This window comes from Ceratotherium simum, chromosome 6 (assembly GCF_057802395.1).
Source record: "Ceratotherium simum simum isolate JZ-2026a chromosome 6, ASM5780239v1, whole genome shotgun sequence".
Taxonomy (NCBI): Eukaryota; Metazoa; Chordata; class Mammalia; order Perissodactyla; family Rhinocerotidae; genus Ceratotherium; species Ceratotherium simum.
The window spans coordinates 20,201,056-20,217,405 of record NC_141905.1 but is presented as its reverse complement, the minus strand read 5'-3'; the positions used below and the strand labels follow the sequence as shown (position 1 = coordinate 20,217,405).

The window sequence follows — 16,350 nt, the reverse complement described above, 5'->3', positions numbered from 1 at the left end:
ATGTCTTCAAGGTTCATTCGTGTTGTAGCATGTGTCAGAATTTTCTTCCTCTTTAAGACTGAATAATATTCCATTGTATGTATACACCACATTTTGTTTATCCATTCATCTGTCAAATGGACACTTGGGTTGCTCCCACCTTTTGGCTATTGTGAATAGTGCTGCTATGAAGCCAGGTGTATAAATATCTGTTCCAAGTCTCTGCTTTCAGTTCTTCCAGGTGTATACCCAGAAGTAGAATTTCTGGGTTATATGGTAACTTTATTTTTAACTTTTTGAAGAACTGCCGTATTATTTTCCATAGTGGCCACACCATTTTATATTCCCACCAGCAGTGCACAAGTTTTCCCATTTCCCCACATCCTCACCAACACTTGTTGTTTTCTGTTTTGGTTTTTTTTATAATAGCCCTAATGGGTGTGAAGTCATATCTCATCATGATTTTGCTTTGCATTTCCCTAATGATTAATAATGTTGAGCATCTTTTCATATACTTGTTGGCCATTTCTATATCTTCTTCAGAGAAATATCTATTCAAGTCCTTTGCCCATTTTTAAATCGGGTTGTTTTTTTGTTGAGTTGTAGGAGTTCTTCATATATTCTGGATATTAACCCCTTATCAGATATATGACTTGCAAATATTTTCTCTCATTCTGTGAGTTGACTTTTCTCTCTATTGATTGTGTCCTTTGATGCACAGAAGTTTTTAATTTTGATATAGTCCAATTTATCTGGATTTTTTTCTTTTGTTTTCTGTGCTTTTGATATATCTGAGAAATCATTGCCAAATCCAGTGTCATGAAGCTTCTTACATATGTTTCCTTTAAGAGTTGTATAGTTTTAGGTCTTACATTTAGGTCTTTGATACATTTTGAGTTAATTTTTGTATATGGTTTAAGATAAGGGTGCAACTTCATGCATAACATTTTTAATAGCTGTATAATATTCAGCAGTGTAGATGTATCATAATTTCATTGTTTTGCTGTTACAGACAATTTTACAATATACTTTTATGTTGGTGCTTTTATTTCTGTAGGATTGATTCCTAAAAGTAGGATTATTAAGGCAAATAAATAGTTTATCACCTCCTGTCACGGTAGCCAGGAAAGCAGAGATTCGAGCGTGCGCCTTTGTTAATAAATGCAGTAAACAGGGAGGTAAAAACTGCCCGAGACTTAGGCACTCTAAAAGCGTTTTCACCTGTATAGACGTGTGAGGAAGTTAATTGGAAATTAGGGAAAATGAAAAGAAGGACTGTTTTAAAACTGATGGTAGAACTTTTCTTCTCACCCCAGACTTGCTTTATTTAATTTGTGCCACTAAAAGAAGGTTGATTTTTTTTTTTAATTCAGAAATTCTATTGACCACTGCAGTTTTAGCCTAAGATCCAGTTCAAACAAATGCACAAAACTAAATTACACATTTTAAATCATTAAAGTAGTTGGATGAGGATCAAAATTCATACTGATTTCATTTCACTTAAAGCATATTTCAAAGCAAACAGGCATTGAAAGTAAATATCCCTACTATATGGTAATTGCAATTTTCTGCAGAGGTCGTTGCGAGGCCCTCAGAGTCAATCGTCTGTCTCCTCCTAGTATGAAATAATGTGGAGGCCAAGGGCCTAGGGAGCCCCATGCTTGAAAGAAAGTCTCTCTTTAATCAGTCTCCTTCAAGCATTTTCTGTCCTTGTCTCAGAAACATCCATGCCCCTTTCTGAGGCTCTTCTTCCTCATGGGCATCTGGGGCATTAATGTTGCCCAGGATCCTTACTCCTTAAGAGAATAAAGCATCTGATAAACTATTTCCAACAAAATATTAGTGACTTAAATACATTAATTTCTTCCTCCTTTTTGACACAGATAATTCCAATTTTAACCCATGTGTCAGCATACCCAACCTCCAGCCCAATCCTGGATCCTTCCTTCCGAGATTTCTGTGCATTCCTATGGTTAACCCTCTCCCTCGTATCACTAATGTGTCTGAGTTTTTGTTCCCAAGAGTCAGAAGGTTGATATTTTTCCCTGATGGGTAAAAAAGAAAGGTGAGAGCTGGTTTGGCCTGGCTGTCCGGAGTGTGGGGGACTCATGTTGGTCTGTCGTCAAGTTCAGCAGCAGTGCTGACTAAAGAAATTGGCATGATGACGTTGTTGTGGTTGTCATACTGCCTTCTGTTGCCTTCACCCCCAGCCGGTCTGGTTGTAGATGCAGAGGTTCGTGGAGGGACATAAGGTGACCTCGCAGGGAGCAGCGGCCCACAGAGTCCCTTCTTTTCCATAATTCTATGAGATGTCTCTTCTTAGGGATTTTAGTCTCAGAGAGTATAATTATTAATATCATAGGGGTGTTTTACGTACATGAAATCGTTCTTAATAGAGTTTGAGTTTAGGCCGGCCCCATGGTTTGGCGGTTGAGTGCGCGTGCTCCGCTGCTGGCGGCCCGGGTTCGGATCCCGGGTGCGCACTGACGCACCGCTTCTCTGGCCATGCTGAGGCCATGTCCCACATGCAGCAACTAGAAGGGTGTGCAACTATGACATACAACTATCTACTGAGGCTTTGGGGGAAAAATAAATAAATAAAAAAATTAAAAAAAAAAAAAGAGTTTGAGTTTAGATCTTTATAGAAAGTTTCAAGATCTGCCAATGAATATTAACCCCATCTTTATTTTTTAGACTTCCTAGGGATGAAAATGATTGGCGAGCTGCTGCGGATGTCGGGTGCCTTTTTCATGCGGCGCACGTTTGGTGGCAATAAACTCTACTGGGCTGTATTCTCTGAATATGTAAAAACTATGTTACGGGTAAATGCAAATAATTACCAAGTTCTTTCAAGCTATATTTTCTTTTCACTGAAGTTTGCTATAAGGTCTTATTTAAATTCTTGACTTCTTAATGACTGCTTAGCTTTTTTTTTCCCTTCAAGCAATGTGCATAACCTCAGCAATCTGTTTACTCTGTGCAGCTCTCTTGTTTAAGTTTCACTGTAAGCAGTGTTTGTTCAGAGGGCTGGGGAGGGAGCTGGGGAAAAGGAATCAAAAGAAGCATGTATCACTTTGAGGATAGGCAATGGGTTTTGTGTTTTGTTTTGTTTGTTTGTGTTCTCTCTTTAAAGAATGGTTATGCTCCTGTTGAATTTTACCTCGAAGGGACAAGAAGCCGTTCTTCTAAGACATTGACTCCTAAATTTGGTAGGTCACCTACAGAGTGAAGTTAAAACACCAACCCAAAGGCTTTAGGTGTGGTGTCGTCATAACTGCTAAGTAGAACTTGACACTTTTTTTTGCAAGACACTTTCTTTTCTTTATAAGTGTAACTATTTAAGTTTAACTGTTTATATTTTGGGACTTAGTATATAAAGTACACTTTTAGTATCTTCCTGTTTATATGCCTTGTTTTTCCTACTCTTCAATATGTATGTAAAAACCATTTCTCCCTGTCTACAGGTCTTCTGAATATTGTGATGGAACCATTTTTTAAAAGAGAAGTTTTTGATACCTACCTTGTTCCAATTAGCATCAGTTATGATAAGATATTGGAAGAAACTCTTTATGTAAATGAGCTTCTGGGCATTCCTAAGCCAAAAGAATCTACATCAGTACGTAAAGGAGAGCCAAACTTGATTTTCTTGGAATTGAGAGGAAATGCTGGTTTAAACATAACTATTTTCTGAATTTACCCCTTTTTGTTTTCTTTTCCCCTGTTGTGATACTATTAGAGATTGTTGAAAGCCAGGAGGATTCTCTCTGAAAATTTTGGAAACATCCATGTATACTTTGGAGACCCTGTGTCACTTCGATCTCTGGCAGCTGGGAGGATGAGCCGAAGCCCATATAACTTGGTTCCAAGGTGCAAGGCCTGTGTTTTCATAACTGTCATAGAAACAGTGGTGAAAATCTGAAAGTGTGAATTGTGATTCTTGAATTGACCACTTCTAGGACTGAAACTGGGTTATTTGAGATCGCACGTTGGGGAAGCAGAAAGCTTCAATTCAAGAAGAATTGTATGTTTGCCAAAAAACAATTATCTGCAGAATATATATGTCAAATTTGCCAAGTCAGACAGTGCTCATTCTTCTCAGGGGAACCAGTACCCTACTAACTTAAGAGTGGGAAGAAATACACCATTGTTAACAGTGCGTGTATGGGAATTGTTGAGCACTATTGGTAGGCCAGCCAAAATATGTACTAAGTATTATTTTTGAACCTAGAAAGAATTGTATAATAATAATGGATGAGAGTGAGTCCCTGTTCTCAAGAAGGTTATAGTTTTATGGGCAAGGAATATATTAGGTTCTTTCAGGATACAGGATACATTTGGGGTTTTCTTAATTTAGAGAAATACATCTGGGGAAGTAAGGGAAATAGAAACCATCTGTCCAGCCAGGCCTCGCTAACTGCAACATCGTTCATAATTTATCTGTGGCGCCAATGGTCCCACAACAGCTAGAGTGCCTCACTAGCAGCTTTGTTAGCTATCAGAAGCGGGTGTTAGCTTTTTGCTTTCTCTCTACAGATCTCAAATTGGGTTGGCCATTTATTATCTAGTACAGGGTACCCTCACTGGCTACACGTTTCACATTAAGCCACCTTATTATGTGGCTTGCTTTTAGGTCATATGCATAGCCCTGCTCCAACCAGCTCTGGTAGGTTCCCCATATCATCCAATTCAAAGTTTGGTGATCCATGCATGAAGAGGCCGTCAGGTGAGGGTCGTGGTGGTACTTGGCAGATGCCCTGAAGCTTCTCAGAAGGGCATTGTAGCAGTCAGGCAAACCTTACGGCCTATCCAGGGCAGACGTGAGCAGTTATCATATAACCTGATAAGTATGTTCTACAAGAGGTTCAAAGTACTGTGGATTTTGAGAAGACAGGATAGTTCATTCTGCTGGGGGAGGAATCGGTTTTCATAGAAGTGATATATTCTATTTATAAAGCAACAAAAAGTTTTTGCTTGGAACCAGGAATAATGGGACCCTGTTCCCTTGAGTATATTTTTATCACCTCTCCAGAGCATACCCTAGAGGTGTATGGACAGGTTACGCTACAGTAAAGCAAAGGTATACTTCTTGCAGTGTGACCTGGGAGAATTTGGTTGGCAGAAAGTATGAGAAGCCTTCTAAAGGGTCTGTCTTCTCCCATTCCCCTCTCCGTTCACATTTGTCTAGGTAGCAGAAATGTAATTTGTTGTTCTGTACTCTTCCTTTTAGATATATTCCTCAGAAGCAATCAGAGGACATGCATGCCTTTGTCGTCGAAGTTGCCTACAAAATGCAGCTTCTGCAAATTCAAAACTTGGTTCTGAACCCGTGGGCCCTAACAGTTGCTGTTCTGCTTCAGAACCAGCCATCCATGGACTTTGACGCTCTGGTGGAAAAGACTTTATGGCTGAAAGGCTTAACCCAGGCCTTCGGGGGGTTTCTCACTTGGCCTGGTATGTATGTGGGACATATGTGATGAGAATGCATGCTTTTTTTACTTCTTAATTTGAAAAAGTTATGGCCTAGATATGAAAAACCTGTATAGGACTTTGAGAAAAGCATTGCTCAGAGAGAGAACAAAAACCTAATCTGATTTTATCACTATAGGACACAGAACACAGCGTGTTGATTATTTGAGAATAATGATTCACATGTCATTTCTCCCTACGAGACTCTGAATGTCTTGAGGACTAGAATACCATCTCCTTGGCACGTAGGAGAGTGGAGAATCAGTAATGAATCTTCTTGTACTCCACATGTCCTTCCCTCTACACCACCTCTTTTTAAACCTCATTATATTTGCAACCCATTTGCCTCACTGGATTGTAAGGATTAAAGGGCTGGTCACATAGAACTTTATACAATTCTCTGATAATAACAACTTGGTAAAACTTCATTGGAGTTATGAATACTACAGTGGGAGTTTGGGATGTGTATGACAATAGTTAGCTCAAGTTGTTTTCAATCTCTGATTTAAAATGGTAGAGACTACAGTTGGAAACGCAATCCTTTTAAGATCAGGTAATTATTTATAGTCAGGTACCTACTGTACTCATGACACCTATATTGAGTACCTAGTTGGTGCTAGATACCACCAGGGATGCCAAAATGAACAAGATGCAGCCCCTGTTCTGGAGGTTCTTCTGTTTTGTGGAGGGCAGGGGTGAGTCTTTACTAGTTATGTGTAAACTAGTAAAGAGGGTTCCGTGGAATAAAGACAGAGCTATGGACAAATTGCAGAGGGTCACTGAGAATACTGTGCAGGCGAGGGCCCACACTCAGGGAAGATTTCATAGAAGTGATGTTTGAACCTATCTTGATGGAAAAGTAGGAGCTCTTCAGGAAGATGAACAAGAGAGGATATTGCTAACGTAGGGATTAGGAAATGGGAAATGGCGTGACACCACCAGGTATTCCCTTAACCTGCAAGTGGTTTGGTAATGTTAGAATGTTGGCTATGAATAAGGCAGTGAGGGAAGTGAAGGACATGGATGGCAGCTAGGTCGTATAGGTCTGCATACCTGAGGATCTGGACTGGAATCTGTAGGTTATGGGAAGCAGTTGTATGTCATATATATTCAGTTCCTTTTTTCTTTTTTACTCAGATTATCCCATATTCCTAAGCATTCTCATATCTAGAGCTTTTTATTATATATATATATCATTATATCATATTATGCATATAGATATAAAATATTATCGTATACTATATCATTACCTTGAGCAAGCTGAGACAAGGCAGATTAGTCCAGAACAAATGTGATCAAGTCCAGAAGGAAAACCACACCTCTTACTTGTCCCTTCCGTGAAGCATTAGCAAAACTTGTTGCCCAGATTGAGCAGTGTGCCTGCTTACATATCTCTGTCAGCCACCTCTTGGCCCAGGTTAACAGTAAAATGATTTCCCTTACCAAAAATATTTTTGAAATATCACCATCTCTTCACTATGCTTCTGGAATTCTAACTCTTTGGCTATCTCCAGGCCAGTGTAGTGTCAGGTGATGAGTTACTAGGAACTGTTATGGGTCCACTCTTTAGTTATCTTTGATGTATGAAAACCAGAAAACTTCTCAGCATCCCTCTGTGCTCAGGGAGGCCTCTTCGGTTCACCTGCAAAGTTGCAAAGTGTTATTCTTGCCATCTTGGAATTGGTCTAAGCGAGTGTGTGTGTGTGTGTGTGTGTGTGTGTGTGTGTGTGTGTGTGTGTGTGTGTGTGTGAAGCATGTTTTAATATACTTATACCCTGATCATGGGCCTTCTTATCTTAATATTATTAAATTCATATATGTGATTTTCTTGTCATCTAGCTTGCTATTACAAAACTTTGGATACCCTAGTTCTGAGGAAGTGTTGGTTTTCAGAGTGTGAATTGAGTGCATTTCAGAATGGCTGCCAAATTTGGGGTAGATAAGAAAGTATGTTACATGTCCTTAGAGAGATTTGATTTTTGAAATAGTACTTTTAAAATATCCTTCACATATTGTATCATTACCTCAATTGGTAGAACCTAAAACCAGTACCTGGCACTTGAAAATAAATATATCAGGTCACTAGCATTGATGCATACTAGGCCTAAGACTCCCAGCAGTGACCCATCCCGTTTCTTTGCCATTTGCCTGAATGAATTGTCTTTGTGTGTAGATAATGAACCTGCTGAGGAAGTTATCCATTCCAGCATTCTTCTGCATTCCAACATCGCCAGCCTCGTCAAGGACAAGGTGGTTCTAAAATTGGAGTCCGGGGACTCAGAAGTGGTCGATGGACTTATTTTCCAGCACATCACTCTCCTCCTGTGCTCAACTTATAAGAACCAGTTGCTCAACGTTTTTGTTCGTCCCTCCTTAGTAGCTGTGGCATTGCAGATGACACCTGGGTTCAGGAAAGGTAACTTTCGGGAATGTGGTCTTGCATTTTGGAAGAGACTGGGCCATTCAGTTCCATGTAGGGAACAACGTTCAAAGTCTTATAATGCTCAGCCACATGTGTGCAGCCCACACCCCAGCAAGGAATGGGGCCTGAACACTCAGAGGAAGTTAGGTTTTTTCCCTAAATATGTGGCCATCTGCTTAGGATTTGGGAATTGAAAGGGACCTAAGAAATTATCTAACCTAAACCTCTCCTTTTATAAATAAGGAAAATTAGACCTAGAAAGTTACATAATCATGTAAGGAAGGATCTGGGACTAGAGTACAGTTCTCCAGTTCCTGGCCTGATGTTCTTTTTCTGCCGTAACAGTTCTCTCATTCGCAGAAGCAGACGGGGTGACGAAACAATCCAGCAGTATATGAGTGCTTGCTAGATGCACAGTAGCATTCTAGTTGCAATGAGGAGTGTAAAAACAAGTAAAACACAGTTTTTGTTCACAGGAACGTGTAGTCAAGGCCAGGAGTTTCTACCCAGACTACATATTAGAATCACTGGAGGGTGCGCCCCACTCCCAAATGTTCTGATTCAATTGGTCTGGAGAATGGACCAGACATTGGTGTTTTTGTTTTTGTTTTTCAAAGGTCCTTAGGTAATTCTAAGGAAAAGTCCTAGTTGAGGAGCACTGGGCTCAGCCACAGACCTTTAGCCTTGGAAGGAAACTCAGAGGTCCTGTGTCCATGCCCTCATTTTGAGGATGAGGAAACGGGCCCAGAGAGGTCAGGTGATGTAGTTCAGGACACAGAAAATTCAAATCTTGACCTTAGTTCTATCTGAGGTTTCTTAACATTGGAATTTATCCACAGCTAAGGGGCACATGCAGGGTCTTCTAGAATGTTATGAACACCCTGAAATTGGAGGCAACATTTCGTATCTGTATGTATGTATATTTTTCTAATGAGAAAGTTGATAGCATATATCAGAAAGATGAAGCCTCTGTAGTTGATGGGCAAGGTAGACCTATGTGTCTGGAGAATAAGACAGCATTTTCTGTTGTTGTGTGGTGGTGTATTCTACTGCTAAAGATATAGTAAAGACATCAGGAAATATGAATATAGAAGGGAATGAAGAAATCTGTTCCTTTTCTTCTCTACTAGGGAACCATGGGTAAGGGACAGTGAAGTACCCTGAATTCTAAGGAATGTGGCATCTTGCTCATTACCAGACTGACTGGTTGGAGGCCTGGTTGTAATTTATCAGCCATTAACACTATCCTAGACTGTAGTTTGCTCTGTAGGTAAAATTTGGATTGGTTATAGCTTCCTTTGGGGACCTTAATTCTTGTCTGTGGTATATTAATATGTCTTTGAAATACTGCATTTTGGAGTGTCACGGACTTCTTAGTACTCTCTGAAAAGCAATTTAAAAAGCAATTTTGTAATTTTATGTAATAACTTTATTTCCAGAGGATGTCTACAGTTGCTTTCGCTTCCTACTTAATGTTTTTTCAGATGAGTTCATCTTCCTTCCAGGAAACGCACTAAAGGTAAATCCTTACAACCAAAGAGCAAGTGTGTTTGCAGTGTGAGTTCTGGAAATGTTAGGCTTGGATTCACAGATGTGTCTTCCCTTTCTTCAAGGCTATGTGCAGCAGAATTAAAGAGAAACTTGGACACTCATAGTTCAGCGAACTCTATTTTGATTCTTGCTCAAGTTTAATCAATAATTTAGGGATTATTTGGTGAGAGGAGAGTCATTCTTTGAACCATTAGTGCAGCTACTATAAATAAACCAACTCTATTTTGTTAAAAATTTAGCAACCAGCACACATTTTCCTGTTAACAACTTGTTGAAATGAGTCAGGCCTTTTGCTTTGAGATTAGAGAGCGATGGTCTTACCTGGTGTAGACAGCTGTGAAGGATCAGGCTCCCAGAGCTGGACAGCTGGTTTGCTGGAGTGGAGTCTGGCGGTGGGGGTGGTGCAGGATAGACAGAAAGTGGGTTAGATTTCTGTATGCTGTGCTAAGGAGCACAGGTTTCATTCAGCAGAGGATGAAGGAAGCAGTTTTTGAGCATAAGCCTAATTCTAAGTATTTTTAGGACTTGTTGTATGCACTTCCTATTTAAATTTATGGAGTGTGGCTGTGCAAAGTGAAAGAAAATCCATCACCCAAGTCATGATGTCTAAGGCTCACACATTTTTTGTTTGTTTGCTGTGTTTGAGGTTTAACATTTTGAGTGTTAGAACAAGTGCTCTCTGGCTAGTGTCTAACAACCAGAACTGTTTGGAAAGGGTGGTGGAATTAGCTGGTGTTCTCTTGTTCTGGGGGCACATGGCTGCATATCCTGAGACCAGCAGTGTACTTGTTAACCTAAATTAGTGGGTGCATTCTGTCTCCTCCCCTCCCCTTCCAGGACTTTGAAGAAGGCTGTTTCTTACTTTGTAAAAGTGAGACCATACAAATGACGACAAGGGACATCCTAGTTACAAAGAAAGGAAATACTGTGTTAGAATTTTTAATAGGACTCTTTAAGCCTTTTGTGGACTGTTATCAGGTATGTAAATCTTTTGCAAATTCTCCTTCATCCTCTCATATCAAATATAACTAAGACTTTCCCACCTTGTACTTATTTCTGGTCTGAAGGGCAGGTATCTTCCCCAGGTGGATAGAACTAGAGAGATTGATTAATAGGATGAATGCTTTCACCTCTCAGGTGAGACTTTGCTTCTTGCATACAGGAGGTTTGTTCTATTACAGACCCAAGAGGATAACAGCTTTATGATGCCACAAGCACAGTATTCCTGTAACAATTATACCCAAGCATTGTCATACTGTATCTTACATCTTTTGTTCATAGCATGTAGCAAGGTGTTTGATACATACTAGGCAGTCAATAAATGCAAGATCTGAAGGATACATAAAGTCAGTTATTTATATTACTAAGTGCTAATGCTGGAAGGGAAAGAAAAAGTTCAAGTGCAAGTATCTGAGAGTTTGTCAGAGCTCTAAGGAGTGGTTAAAGACAGGGGATGGTATATACGCCCACCAGGAGCTGTGCAAGGGTTCAGAGGGAGACAGGGAGTTTGAGATAAAATCCTTCAGAGGGGCTCCGTACATATTTGGGAGAAGAGGACTCAATGGCTCTCAGCTCTGTGCGCTGGTGAGGTACCCAGGACCGCCTTTCTGGCAGAGTAGTGCTGTGGTCAATGAAATAACCCATCAGCCTCCTTGCACAAAGTCTAGCACTTGGTAGGTGTTTTATAAATGCTCCTTCTACCTTTAAGCACCTCTCTATGGTAGAAATCATCAAGTGTTTTAGGACCTAGCATGTTATTAGCTGTTTTTAGAGGAAAAACAAAGTTACAGGGGCTGGCCCTGTGGCGTAGCGGTTAAGTGCTCGCACTCCACTGCTGGCGGCCCGGGTTCGGATCTTGGGTGCGCACCAACGCACCGCTTGTCAGGCCATGCTGTGGCGGTGTCCCACATAAAGTGGAGGAAGATGGGCACAGATGTTAGCTCACGGCCAGTCTTCCTCAGCAAAAAGAGGAAGATTGGCATGGATGTTAGCTCAGGGCTGAGCTTTCTCACAAAAAAAAAAAAAACCAAAGTTAAAAAAAATCTGGCACCTCTCTCCCTAAGCAGCATAGGCTATATTAAGCTGATAGTAAATTTACTTAACTTGCAACCCATTAAAGTGAGAAATTATATTTTAATAAATGTCAATATTATTTCAAACTGTTTTTTTTTCTAATTGTAAACACTGATACAAGCTCAAGAGAGACCTCCTAAAAATTCTGCAGCTTTTCTGTGCTCAAACTTTGGAGGGTCTTTATTCTGCTCTAATATAATATATCATTCTGTTAAGAGGGCAATGTAAAATTATTTACTGTTGTATTATCTGCTCTTTTTCTCTTTCTGTTCCTCTCATCCTCCCTGTTAAAATCAGATAATTTGCAAATACCTCTTGAATGAAAAAGAAGACTACTTCACTGAGAAACAGTACTTGGCTGGTGTTAGAAAATTCGCAACTCAACTTCTCGATCAAGGTTAGTCACACTTCTGTAGGTGGTGATTTCTTTTAGTTGAGAATAAAAAGTGGTCCACTAACTCTTCCTCCCCCTCTGTTTTAGGTGCCTCGCAGTGTTATGATGTGTTATCTTCTGATGTACAGAAAAATGCATTAGCAGCTTTTGTGAGGCTAGGGGTGGTAGAGAAGAAGAAGGAGTAAGTACTATACCGACTCCCCTGGGTGCAGCGGGGCAGTGATGACTAGTAACAGTTGATCCAGAGAGAGATGGAGAAATGTGTGATCTAGTGAACATGATGTGCTTCACTCATCCATCTCCAGATAGTTAAGTCACTATGAGTTACCATGCACATTTTATATGGTTATGAATAAAAAAGATATTGAAGCAAAGAAAGTGCTTTAGGCTAGCATTTTGGCCTTGACCTAATATTGAAATTTATAGATTAATTATAAGAAGGATTTTTTGGGAGTATAGTGTAGTGTGTGTGTATACACTTACATATATGCACATACAGATGGGTATGTGTACTTAGACAGATGTTTACTCTTCTGAGTGAATGAATTTAAGAGTGATAAAGTGTAGTGGGTAAACTCTCCCAGTATGTCTCTTATGTGGTCGAAACAATGAAGCATGAATCCAGGAAGTAGGACAGGAGCAAGAGGCCTTTTTAATTATTTAAGACTGGCTTTAGGCCAGCCCCGTGGCGTAGCGGTTAAGTGCGTGCGCTCTGCTGCTGGTGGCCTGGGGTTCGGATCCCGGTCGCCCAGCGAGGCACCACTCGTCAGGCCATGCTGTGGCGGTGTCCCATATAAAGGAGAGGAAGATAGGCACAGATGTTAGCCCAGGGCCAGTCTTCCTCAGCAAAAAGAGGAAGGATTGGCATGGATGTTAGCTAAGGGCTGATCTTCCTCAAAAAAAAAAAAAAAAAAAAGGGCCGGCCCCGTGGCTTAGCGGTTAAGTGTGCGCGCTCCGCTGCTGGCTGCCCGGGTTCGGATCCCGGGCGCTCACCGACGCACCGCTTCTCCGGCCATGCTGAGGCTGCGTCCCACATACAGCAACTAGAAGGATGTGCAGCTATGACATACAACTATCTACTGGGGCTTTGGGGGAAAAAATAAATAAATAAAAGTTTAAAAAAAAAAAAAAAGACTAGCTTTGAGGAAAACTATTTAAAAGTAGTCTTACTATATAAATAATGAAGATTGTGTTTTCCCCCTAGTTTATGCAATAAGAAAGCTTGCTTACTTTTTCTTCTAGAAATAGTGACTTTATATTTAATGTGAATGAACCTGCCACAGCAAAATTAGAAGAAATGCTTGGTAAGTACCGTTTAATAAAATATGATGGATTTTCACATTGTGTTTATCATCAAATAGTAAAACAAGAAAGTATACTATGGCACCAAATGCTTTATTAAAATGAACAGCAATAGAGTTTTAATATAAACAGAACTATTTATATTATCTAGAATTTTCTTGAGGAAAATGAGAAAATGCAAAGAAAATTAACAGAGAAAACACAACAAGCATAAAAAAGGCAGTCTTATACAACATAAAAATTATCAGCTCCTAAAGTAACTAATCAGGGTCCGAGATCTAGACCCTTCACATCTAGGCTTGGTGGACATGGAGAAAATACCTCTCATTGTAGTGCATGGATTCATTCTCTCCCTCTCCACTCTTGGATCTCTTCTTTCCTAGGTAAGGGGTTGGGGTCAGTGTCCACATCAGAGAGACTTTCTGAACTCAGAATTGAGGGCTGATAGCACATCCTTGGGAGAATAATCCGACCCTTATTCTTCTCCAGATCCTGTCAGCTTAAATAATCCGACCCAAAAAGGCAGGGGCATTTGTTTATGGTATACAGTAAGAGTCAAGAGTGTTGATATAAACAAAGAGATATAAAAAGTCAGAGGAGGTAGTGAACACTTCTCATAGGAATGATGGGGTAATCTTAGAAGGGGAAGGTATTAGCGTTTGAAAAAAATAATCTGCTAATTATATGGAATAAGTACTAAATCATTGAGTGGATATTCTTACAAGTAGTGTTTTTGTACCTAATCCTAATTTAGTACATTTGTCAAACTTGTATGGAAGAGCTTTAGATAGATGTCTGCTGGGATTTGGGGAAAACCTGGATGGGGCATATGGTTAAAGGAGAATGGTTGAAGAAAAAGGGTAGAAGGGCAAAGGACTAGTTGACATAAATAAGGAAGGTGAAAATACTAGTTTCTTCTTGAAGAAAATATGTAGGTTGAAATCCCAGACTTCTATTTATATTGTGTCTGAAATCTCAGGATATGTAACCTTGAAACTAATTTTGAATTTGGTAAGGGGGCATATAGCTAAAACAAACACAAACACCTTCATTCGGTGAGGATGATAATGTGGGTGTGAACATACTAGAACATACTAGACTTGAAGTTCAGAAAACACGACTGGGTTCAAATCCTGGCTCTGCCCCTGGCTGGGGTGTGCTGGCCATGCCCATTACTTCTTTGAGACGCTGCTGCTTCTCCTGCAGAGGGGGCTCGTGTCTCCACTGGTGCTTTGCGAGCCTGTAAAAAGTGTCAGGTGTTGCTCTTTTGCCAGTGGCTTAAACAGTTGTACAAGGAAGGGCAAACTCAACATCATTTCATGAGCTGTCTCTCTTTTTTTGTCTTAGGTTGTAAGACACCAGTAGGAAAACCAGCGACTGCAAAACTTTAATAATTGCCAAAGAGTTATGGAAAATTTGATCATAGAATTACTGTCATTCAAAGACTCTTATTACAACAAACAGGGAAGTAAAGAAAGAGACCCATCTTCTCGTACTTCTTGAGACTTTGAGAACAGTGGGCTCAGTAGAGAGGAAGAGATGATCAGTGTAAGTAATCAGTGTCATCTTCTCCACCACAATAGTTAAAAAGGCATTTGTATCCAGCTCTGTGTGTGTTTTAAAATAAAACAGTCTTTTGGAAACATGTTTGGAAAAACAAAGCCCAGCTCCTATTTCACTAATGCTCTTTGACTTATTACATGTATTAAACTTTTCCGTTGATTTCTGAATTAAAGTGTGACATCAACACTAAAGGTTGTGGCTATCAGAAGAAAACTGCTGGAAAGGGCATATCTTGCATTTCTCGTGGCTTTCTTTAATTAAAATTGCCTCAAACGAGTACACGTTTCACAGAGATGTATAATAAATAAGCTAGTTTATATTAAATTTTGCCACCCAAAGGCCTTAATCAATGAAACTGAATTAGAGAAAGTGCTTGCAACGAGGAGAAGTTGTATGATGTATCATAGGCTGAAGAATTCAAGGGAAGAAAAGTTTGAGATAAGATGGGTGAACACCAAAAGCCTTGATAGCTAACCACTTCTGGAAGCGACATTTAAGCTGAGAATTAGGATAAGCAGGAGCCACCCTCAAAGTATGGAGTTGGGGTGACGGAGGAGGGGACAGAGGGGTGGAGTCTACATTCAGAATAATGGTCAGTGTGTCCTGGGGTTGGGTCTAGAGGACCTGAAAGACCAACATGGCTGAAACGAGTCATGGATGCTGACATTAACAGGAAAGGCAGGTGTATTAGTCTGCTTGGGCTGCCATGATGAAATACACAGAGTGGGTGGCTTAAACAGCAGAAATTTGTTTCCTCACAGTTCTGGAGGCCACAGGTCCAAGATCAAGGTACCAACCAGGTGGATTTCATTCTGAGGCCTGTTTCCTGGGCTTGTAGGAGGCCAGCATCTCACTGTGCGCTGACATGACCTCTTCTTTGTGCACATGGAGAGAGAGCAAGCTCTCTGGTGTCTCTTCTTATAAGGGCACTAATGCCGTCAGACCAAGGCCCCGCCCTCCTTACCCCATCTAGCCCTAATTACTTCCCAAAGGCTTTCCAGATACAATCACATTGGGGGTTAGGGCTTCAACATCTGAATATGTGGGCCACAATTCAGTCCATAGCAACAGGCATCAACATATACAGTGGCTTATGGGCCGGCCTGGTGGCGCAAGTGGTTAAGTGCGCACGCTCCGCTGCCGCGGCCCAGGGTTCGCCAGTTCGGATCCCGGGCGCACACCGACGTGCTGCTTTGCAAGCCATGCTGTGGCAGCGTCCCATATAAAGTGGAGGAGGATGGGCACGGATGTTAGCCCAGGGCCAGTCTTCCTCAGCAAAAAAAGAGGAGGATTGGCAGATGTTAGCACAGGGCTGATCTCCTCACAAAAATAATAAATAAATAAAGTCTTAAACAAAAAAAACATATACAGTGGCTTAGAGACTCTTGTAAAACACTTGAATTGCAATGTATATGCCATGGGAAATGTTGAAAAGTTTCTCAACATGTGGTTCTAGGACGACCTGTATCCAAATTCCTGCAATGTGCAGTTGTTCCCCAGAGGCCAGGCTGTTTCTGCTGCACATTCAAATTGGAGAGCCATTGCACTAGTCCATGCATTGGTGGCAGAGGGGTCTCTCCATGGCTCTGCTTGTTTGGGA

General features: G+C 40.6%; 1 protein-coding gene across 3 annotated transcripts in view; it reads left to right on the top strand.

Annotated features, from left to right (window-relative positions):
• Positions 1-14,941, top strand: part of GNPAT (glyceronephosphate O-acyltransferase) — a 30,807-nt gene extending 15,866 nt beyond the window's left edge. For all 3 annotated transcript variants that reach the window (XM_087431947.1, XM_004432369.3, XM_087431948.1), the window contains 12 exons: positions 2,674-2,801; positions 3,113-3,188; positions 3,444-3,595; positions 3,716-3,846; positions 5,207-5,430; positions 7,619-7,861; positions 9,307-9,386; positions 10,256-10,396; positions 11,789-11,888; positions 11,973-12,066; positions 13,128-13,189; positions 14,535-14,941. In XM_087431947.1, coding sequence (XP_087288073.1) covers positions 2,674-2,801; positions 3,113-3,188; positions 3,444-3,595; positions 3,716-3,846; positions 5,207-5,430; positions 7,619-7,861; positions 9,307-9,386; positions 10,256-10,396; positions 11,789-11,888; positions 11,973-12,066; positions 13,128-13,189; positions 14,535-14,578 — 1,475 coding nt within the window. In that variant the 3' untranslated portion in view covers positions 14,579-14,941. The remainder of the gene's footprint in view (positions 1-2,673; positions 2,802-3,112; positions 3,189-3,443; positions 3,596-3,715; positions 3,847-5,206; positions 5,431-7,618; positions 7,862-9,306; positions 9,387-10,255; positions 10,397-11,788; positions 11,889-11,972; positions 12,067-13,127; positions 13,190-14,534) is intronic.
• Positions 14,942-16,350: the final 1,409 nt, after the last annotated feature.